At 34.2% G+C, this 9,751-nt stretch overlaps 1 protein-coding gene across 1 annotated transcript; it reads left to right on the forward strand.

Moving 5' to 3' along the window:
- Window positions 1–322: 322 nt before the first annotated feature.
- On the forward strand, window positions 323–792 carry LOC135127391 (uncharacterized). Its single transcript, XM_064053838.1, has 2 exons — window positions 323–646; window positions 702–792. The coding sequence occupies exons 1-2, from the start codon at window positions 323–325 to the stop codon at window positions 777–779; spliced, it is 402 nt and encodes a 133-aa protein (XP_063909908.1). The 3' UTR covers window positions 780–792.
- Window positions 793–9,751: the final 8,959 nt, after the last annotated feature.

The raw sequence follows: 9,751 nt of genomic DNA on the forward strand, positions 1-9,751 counted from the left end.
ACGAACGATAGTTTAATTACGAAAGGCGATGAACTAATTAACGATAAATACGAGCGATACGAACGATGTTTACGAAACGAACAAGTTAGTTGGGGTCGTAACGAATAACGATTTGCTTAATTATTTCGAGGGCTATGAGATAAACGAAGTAGGCCACACGCTCGGTAGTCCTAACGTACGTACGAAGGTATTAACGTAGAGCGAAGCGTCACACTCTTACCGATTGTTATTACTAGGTTATGTGCGAGTGCTAGTTACGCCGAACTTCGAAACGAGTTGCGATACAATAAAGAAACGGTAAGGCGACTAATACTTAATCTTAATGCGATGGAATGGAAGTACCATGGGCACCTGCCTCCTTCGATATCCACGACGAGATGTCGAAACACAGCGGCGTCGCAGCGAAGTTCCAGTCGATGTCGAGTCGAGGTTTTTGGTGATTCTCCAGCTGTTCTGGGAGGGCTCACAACTGCCCACGACAGTTGGAATTCATAGAATTCGTTCTCCCACTCGAAACTGGCTCCAATTTTCGATCACGGGAATAGCAAGATCAGCGACAAAACAAAAAAAGCTGCAAGGAGAGCAAAGTCTGAGAAGATGTTCGAACTCAGTCAACCCCAAGGGTTCCACATGTCACATGCACTTGGTAAGTAGCAAAATATTATCGTTAACATGAAAATAACCATAACCACTGTTCGAAGGGATGCCAGGGAAAAGCTAATCAAAAGATTTACCTGCGGATCGACTGCAGCTTCTCCGATGTTAGCGGGATGGTCTAGTGCCCTTAACCCAAAATCCGACAAAGTCGTAGTGCTCGAATGCACTATATCTTTTACAGCTCACAAATGCGCTCCAAGCGATAGCACCTTTTAGGGGACCCAACAGATCCAACGAATGCGATTCCAAACGTAACACCAAATAAAAGGTTGCTAAAACGAACTGCAAAAGAGGAAAGCACTAACCCCCAACACCATTCAACACGAAGTACCAAAGCAAAATGGATTCCCTTCCACCTGCGATGACGTGGCAAGGTAACGAAGCGAGAATTAACGGAAGTTTGGCCCTCTAGTGGCAAACTTACGAAACGTTGAATTCCGACGAAAATCCCTAATCGATGTAACTATTAAGTGGATGCGATGGTTATTACAAAAGAAAAAAAAAACAAACAAGGCTATCAAGATTCCAGAAATGACGAAGACTCTAGGGGACGCTCCACGGCGTTTGTTCCCACCTAGGTAAGCAAATGAAATTCGCGAACAAAAATAACAAACAGAACGAAAATCGAATTTCAGAGTGAAGCTCTGGGATGGCGCGATCCATCCAGTTCCTTATAGCAAGAACCAAGCTGAAACGATCCAGAAGACCGATCTACAAACAGCGAGGCTGAAACACTCATCTGAGCCCCTCCAAGCTCAGAATCATCGCGACAGTCTTGCGACTGGGGGAGTCAAAAGCTCGGGACGAACCCTCCACCAAAGTTGTCCTTCATTGCCACCGTGCCCAACCCAACCACCCATGCACGAAATGACGAAACAAAAAAAAAAACGAGTAAACAAAATGTAATCCGATCCGAGAATGCCAATAAAAACCGAAATAGCTACTGCGAATTTTCAATTCGTAACACACTAATCATTAAGGTACAATTTTACATCTCTCAGATTACAATGACCATATTTCCGTTTAATTTTGATTAGGTCAACAATTTTCCACCATATTTAATTGAAATCCAATTCTTTTTATAAACAATATAAAAATATGTGTGTAATCAACTTTTATTTCTATCTGATTCTGTTTCTTTCAACTCATAATTTCCGTTCTAAGGAAATGATGACTTGTACCCAAACAAACACGTCTTGTGATGCTGAACGAGAACAGCTTTTTGTTGAATTTTATATGAAAACACACAAAAAAATAAACATCAAAAAAACTTCAAAAAGCAACAAAAAATCCTCAAAAGGCAAGAAAAAACCATCAAAAACCAACAATAAACCATCAAATGACACGAAAAAACCAACAAAAACCAACAAAAAAATCATCAAAAGACACCAAAAAACCATCAAAAACCAACAAAAAAACTATCAAAAGACACCAAAAAACTATCAAACACCAATAAAAAACCATCAAAAGACATCAAAAAGTCATAAAAAACCAACAGAAAAAACCATCAAAAGACACCAAAAAACCATCAAAAACCAACAAAAAACAATCAAAAACCAACCGTAAAATAATACACTAAACGAAATAAACGATTTTTATTCCTCAAGCGATTATTCTTTTTTTGTAATATTTCCGAATACGTCCCTGTCAATGAGATAACAGCGTCCATTTTCGTAAGAATTTGCTGAAACGGCATTGCGTTATTTATTTCTTTGTTGTAACAATGACGGGCGGCGTGTTTCGGAATTTTACCGTGAAAAGATTCGTAATTATTTGAGAAAAAAAGGTGGTTTTGTTGCACTAAATGGTGGCTTCTGTGATGTGTGTGCGTGTATATGCATGTTTTCGAGGGAGAACGGATAATTTTATTGCCTGTTGTCAATGCCGTAAGTAAATATTTTTTAATTTCAAACAACGTACTCGCCTTCCGACATTTGATCTTTTATTCTAATAATCACGGACGTGTTTTGCATAATTATTTTTACGTTGAATTGATTGTAACGTACGAGATTTCGAGTGCAAAGAAGCTTAAATCGGCAGAAAGTTGCTGATGAACATTTATTTATGAAGACAATAACGGGAATTTTGTCGGAACAAACACGGCTTTTATTCGTTGCGGTTATTCGCAATTAAATAATTTTATATGAGACTGGGGAAAATAATACACCAAACGAAATAAATAATATTTATCATAATTTCAATTACAGCTTAAGGTTATACAAACAAGTTCGTACTTTATAGCTTTTAAGAAACTAATAAGTTTTAAATTTAAATCTGGTTTAACCGCAATATGCACAGTTATTTAACTGATTTTCTTTGCTGAATAATTTTTAATTCTGAATCCAATTTGTCGATTATTTCTCTAAATTTTCCCTTCTTCTCCATCATTTTTTCGATTAAGGGCTTTATTTGCAATTCGAAACGTTCCACATTCATTTGAAATCTTTTAACATCGTATAACCAAGTATTAATTCGGCTTTCTTTCTCATTTATTAAGAAAATAACCTGAACTTTGTCGAAACAAACACGTCTTTTATTCATTACGGTTTGCAATCAAATATTTTTTACATCAGACTGGGGAAAATAATACACCGAACGAATTAAATTATATTTATTACAATTTCTGTTACAGCTTTAGATTATTCAATTTAGTCCTTGTTTCATACATTTCAATTGCTTCTTTTAAAGAACTAATTCGTTTTAAATGTAATTCTAATCTACGACGAAGCTGTCTAACTGCACTTGATTTGTTTTCCACATGAACCAATGCCTTCTTCATTCTTCGATACATTCGATATTGATGGTTTGACCGATCGGACCTCTATTTACCAAGTACAACTTCAAACCGTTCACGATCTTCTGGTGCAGATCGCTGAAATTATTGTTTACTTATATATTTGTTAAATGTCGCATGGTAGGCGTTTAAGGCTGTTTCGGACTTCTATTTACCAAGTACAACTTCAAACCGTTCACGATCTTCTGGTGCAGATCGCTGAAATTATTGTTTACTTATATATTTGTTAAATGTCGCATGGTAGGCGTTTAAGGCTGTTCCGTCTAAAAAAACAGGGACCTATCTAACTTTGGGACATAGGTCTCTGAGAATTCGTTGTCCCAGTTTTCCACTTGCGGTGGTGTTGGCGTTGGTTTGCTGAACCACTTTGATGGTGGTGGGTGTGGTGTAGATGGTTTGGGAAGTGCAGTCTCCAAGAGTTTTCGCTCCCTTTCCCAGGCATCCCGGTGACATTTGAAAATATGCTTTCTCAGCCTATTCTATAAAAGTCTGTGGCTGGCAACATAGGGGCAGATAACAAATTTTTCTACTGAAAAAAAATTTTTTTAGAACTTTAAATATTACAAAAAGTATATATAAGCTTACACATTTCTGTCGTTAATTAATTATTATGTTATATACTTGCAGGATACTTATTAATCTGTTCTTGTGTGTGATCTTTAATTTATACACTATATTAATCCCCACCCCTACTTTTTTCTCCCCATTTTTATTATAGTGTAGGTTTTCTTGAGAACTCTAAAGTTGATGATTCAGTTGCTTTCCTCATGTTTCATTCTTCGCTGACTTGAATTTATTTAAATAGTTGATTACACACATATTTTTATATTGTTTATAAAAAGAATTGGATTTCAATTAAATATGGCGGAAAATTGTTGACTTAAACAAAATTAAACGGAAATGATGAAACGTGTTTCAGTTATCTACGAAATAATTTTATTCTTAAGAAATCATGTTTCAGTGAACCCGTACTTGTCTACGTAGCAAAAATTGTAAACTGCCTGTCCTTTGACACCCTCAAGCGATAATTCTTCTTTTTTCGAATACGTCCCTGACTAATGAGATAAAAGCGTCCAATTCCGTAAGAATTTGCTGAAACAGCATCGCGTTCGCTAGCCAGAGGCGTATTTAGGCACATGTTGAATTTTATGTGAAAACACACAAAAAAAGAAACGTAAATAATTAGATGCATCCAGGGATACAGATCATTTCGACGTATGTTTCATTAAAATCGACCGTTTGTTATTCGAGAAATTTAATTTTATTCACCTAAAATGCACGGCTTGGTTAACATGAAATTATTCATGCTTTCTTGGCGAACACTTGTTGGTAAGTGTTTTTAGCTGATCAACGCTAGCCAGAGGCGTATTTAGGAATATGTTGAATTTTATGTGAAAACACACAAAACGATTTTTTTTTTGTGGTTTTATGATCAAAACAAAAAACCATCACAAAGCATAAAAAAAAATTGGTCTAAAGAGTTTAGACAGTACTTCCCTCGCTGTCGGAAACTTGACGACTGCATGCCTATTGTGTTTTTTTTCTCATTACATTTTTGTAGTGGGAATTTAAAAAAAAATTGCGATGACGTCATCAACATTTTTGCAAGGACACGTATATCAGTTGGGATAGATGTAGTGTAATACTAAGAATAAAATTATTATATTCTCAAATTTTCGGGAAAATGAATTGGGTCGTTTGAATATTGATTTGTAATAATCAATAAAATAACGAAACAATTTACTCACGTATACCTACGTATCAGAGGCAACTGAAAATCGTGTATGTATAAACATTGTTAATTTAAGATGACAGGCGTAACAGCATACGTGAGAGCCAAACACAGAAACTGTAAACAAAACGACCGTCGGTTTTATTGCTTCGACTTCCGCTTATTATATAAAACATTGGGTTTTATTTTAATTCTTGACGGTGAAATTCACAATTGGTTGATTATAAACATGTCTATTTCACATTAGCGGAATCAAGTGAACGCATAAAACAAATGCAGGTCTGTAATGTTAAAGTCGATGTAAATAAGCGTGCTACCCTTATGTTTCAACCGAGTTTTTCCTTTAACAAATTTTTTGTCTACCAAATTGGGTTGGTTGGGGTGTAATACTAATAATAAGTGTTGCCTTTAATTTAATCAATAAAATAAATTGACTTCATTAATTTTTTTGAACCACCTCTTAAGAAAATCTAAAAAATATGAATGGAATGATAAATCACAAGTACAAACTCATCATATTTTTTGCATTTTAGATAGGATTTATTCAGCAAAATTTAAGGGTGACGTCATCAATTTTTTTAGGAGGGATGAACAAATACATTTTGAACAAAAGTTTACCATGCTTATAATAACTTTAAAATATTCTCAAGATTTCAAAACATTCGGTTTTGTAATTCCTGATTAAATCGATAAAATAAATTCACGCCTTCATTAATTTTTTTGAGTCACCCTGCATATGCAAATCCAAAAATATGAATGGAATGATAAATCACAAGTACAGACTCATCATATTTTGTACATTTTAGATACGATTTATTCGGAAAACTTTTGAGCTGACGTCATCAGTTTTTTGTAGAAGATAACCAAATATATTTTGACTAAAAATTGATTATGCTCTTTATAACCTTAAAACATCTGCAAGATTTCAAAGCATTCGGTTTTGTAGTTCCTGATTAAATCAATAAAATAAATTTACACATTCATTAATTTTTTTGAGTCACTCTGTATATGCAAATCCAAAAAATATGAATGGAGTGATAAATGACAAGTACAGGCTCATCATATTTTGTACATTTTAGATATGATTTATTCGGCAAACTTTCGAGCTGACGTCATCAAGTTTTTGGAGGGGATAAGCAAATATATTTTGACTAAACATTTATTATGCTCTTTATGACCTTAAAACATCTGCAAGATTTCAGAGCATTCGGTTTTGTAGTTCCTGATTAAATCAATAAAATATATTTACGCATTCATTAATTTTTTTGAGTCACCCTGTATATGCAAATCCAAAAAATATTAATGGAGTGATAGTTCACAAGTACAGACTCATCATATTTTGTACATTTTAGATACGATTTATTCCACAAACTTTTGAGCTGACGTCATCAAGTTTTTGGAGGGGATAAGCAAATATTTTTTGACTAAAGATTTATGATGCTCTTTATAGCCTTAAAACATCTGCAACATTTCAAAGCATTCTGGTTAGCAGATTAAAAATTGAATTTCAAAATGTTGTTTTATAATTTTGATTTTTTTTCCAAAAATCTGGACGTTTCGGGTGAAAAGTCGATTCAGAGTTGTAAACTACATGTGTAGGACTATGTTATTTCATACAATTGAAAACCCATTTACTATGTACAATTTTGAAGTGACGTCATCGCTTTAGTGGTGGGGATGATTCGACAAATTTTGGTTAGCGTTTTACCATCTACATGATATTCTTAATATAAGTACAAAATTTCACAACAATCGGTCGAGTACTTTCGGAGATTATCTGTCTAATAAAAATCCGTGACAACAGACGGACAGACGGACAGACGGACAGACGGACAGACGGACAGACGGACGGACAGACGGACAGACGGACAGACAGACGGAAATGGGAGACCTATTTCTTCGTCTTCTAGGGGTCATGAAAGATCGAGAAAACGTAAAAGTAGAGAGTCGGCCGACGGACTCGATTACAATACTTCCTTTGCTTACGCTCGGGAAGTAAAAAACACCAAAAGCCATCAAAAAGCATAAAAAAAGGTTTTTAATGGTTTTTACTTCCCGAGCGTAAGCAAAGGAAGTATTGTAATCGAGTCCGTCGGCCGACTCTCTACTTTTACGTTTTCTCGATCTTTCATGACCCCTAGAAGACGAAGAAATAGGTCTCCCATTTCCGTCTGTCCGTCTGTCCGTCTGTCCGTCTGTCCGTCTGTCCGTCTGTCCGTCTGTCCGTCCGTCTGTCCGTCTGTCCGTCTGTCCGTCTGTCCGTCTGTTGTCACGGATTTTTATTAGACAGATAATCTCCGAAAGTACTCGACCGATTGTTGTGAAATTTTGTACTTATATTAAGAATATCATGTAGATGGTAAAACGCTAACCAAAATTTGTCGAATCATCCCCACCACTAAAGCGATGACGTCACTTCAAAATTGTACATAGTAAATGGGTTTTCAATTGTATAAAATAACATAGTCCTACACATGTAGTTTACAACTCTGAATCGACTTTTCACCCGAAACGTCCAGATTTTTGGAAAAAAAATCAAAATTATAAAACAACATTTTGAAATTTAATTTTTAATCTGCTAACCAGAATGCTTTGAAATGTTGCAGATGTTTTAAGGCTATAAAGAGCATCATAAATCTTTAGTCAAAAAATATTTGCTTATCCCCTCCAAAAACTTGATGACGTCAGCTCAAAAGTTTGTGGAATAAATCATATCTAAAATGTACAAAATATGATGAGTCTGTACTTGTGAACTATCACTCCATTAATATTTTTTGGATTTGCATATACAGGGTGACTCAAAAAAATTAATGAATGCGTAAATATATTTTATTGATTTAATCAGGAACTACAAAACCGAATGCTCTGAAATCTTGCAGATGTTTTAAGGTCATAAAGAGCATAATAAATGTTTAGTCAAAATATATTTGCTTATCCCCTCCAAAAACTTGATGACGTCAGCTCGAAAGTTTGCCGAATAAATCATATCTAAAATGTACAAAATATGATGAGCCTGTACTTGTCATTTATCACTCCATTCATATTTTTTGGATTTGCATATACAGAGTGACTCAAAAAAATTAATGAATGCGTAAATTTATTTTATTGATTTAATCAGGAACTACAAAACCGAATGCTTTGAAATCTTGCAGATGTTTTAAGGTTATAAAGAGCATAATAAATTTTTAGTCAAAATATATTTGGTTATCTTCTACAAAAAACTGATGACGTCAGCTCAAAAGTTTTCCGAATAAATCGTATCTAAAATGTACAAAATATGATGAGTCTGTACTTGTGATTTATCATTCCATTCATATTTTTGGATTTGCATATGCAGGGTGACTCAAAAAAATTAATGAAGGCGTGAATTTATTTTATCGATTTAATCAGGAATTACAAAACCGAATGCTTTGAAATCTTGGGAATATTTTAAAGTTATTATAAGCATGGTAAACTTTTGTTCAAAATGTATTTGTTCATCCCTCCTAAAAAAATTGATGACGTCACCCTTAAATTTTGCTGAATAAATCCTATGTAAAATGCAAAAAATATGATGAGTTTGTACTTGTGATTTATCATTCCATTCATATTTTTTAGATTTTCTTAAGAGGTGGTTCAAAAAAATTAATGAAGTCAATTTATTTTATTGATTAAATTAAAGGCAACACTTATTATTAGTATTACACCCCAACCAACCCAATTTGGTAGACACAAAATTTGTTAAAGGAAAAACTCGGTTGAAACATAAGGGTAGCACGCTTATTTACATCGACTTTAACATTACAGACCTGCATTTGTTTTATGCGTTCACTTGATTCCGCGAATGTGAAATAGACATGTTTATTATCAACCAATTGTGAATTTCACCGTCAAGAATTAAAATAAAACCCAATGTTTTATATAATAAGCGGAAGTCGAAGCAATAAAACCGACGGTCGTTTTGTTTACAGTTTCTGTGTTTGGCTCTCACGTATGCTGTTACGCCTGTCATCTTAAATTAACAATGTTTATACATACACGATTTTCAGTTGCCTCTGATACGTAGGTATACGTGAGTAAATTGTTTCGTTATTTTATTGATTATTACAAATCAATATTCAAACGACCCAATTCATTTTCCCGAAAATTTGAGAATATAATAATTTTATTCTTAGTATTACACTACATCTATCCCAACTGATATACGTGTCCTTGCAAAAATGTTGATGACGTCATCGCAATTTTTTTTTAAATTCCCACTACAAAAATGTAATGAGAAAAAAAACACAATAGGCATGCAGTCGTCAAGTTTCCGACAGCGAGGGAAGTACTGTCTAAACTCTTTAGACCAATTTTTTTGATGAGTTTTGATGTCTTTTTGCAGTTTTTAAATATAAATCGGAATATTCTCCTAATGTATGAAATTGCTAATCTAAGCAAAATTATCCTTGCAAGTCATCATTTCCTTAGAACGGAAATATTGACTTGCAAGAAATAGAATCAAATAAAAAAATAGTTGATCACACACATATTTTTATATTGTTTATAAAAAGAATTTGATTTCAATTAAATATGGCGGAAAATTGTTG

This window comes from Zophobas morio, unplaced genomic scaffold, assembly GCF_036711695.1.
Source record: "Zophobas morio isolate AGI-343-1 ecotype UQ-CSIRO unplaced genomic scaffold, CSIRO_AGI_Zmor_V1 ptg000011l, whole genome shotgun sequence".
Taxonomy (NCBI): domain Eukaryota; kingdom Metazoa; phylum Arthropoda; class Insecta; order Coleoptera; family Tenebrionidae; genus Zophobas; species Zophobas morio.

What these genes read in the sequence shown, in the direction of transcription:
- LOC135127391 (XM_064053838.1), top strand. Translation starts at nt 323, where the DNA reads ATGCGATGGAATGGAAGTACCATGGGCACCTGCCTCCTTCGATATCCA. An exon ending in CCACATGTCACATGCACTTG is followed by an intron (nt 647 to 701) that starts GTAAGTAGCAAA and finishes CACTGTTCGAAG; the next exon opens with GGATGCCAGGGAAAAGCTAA.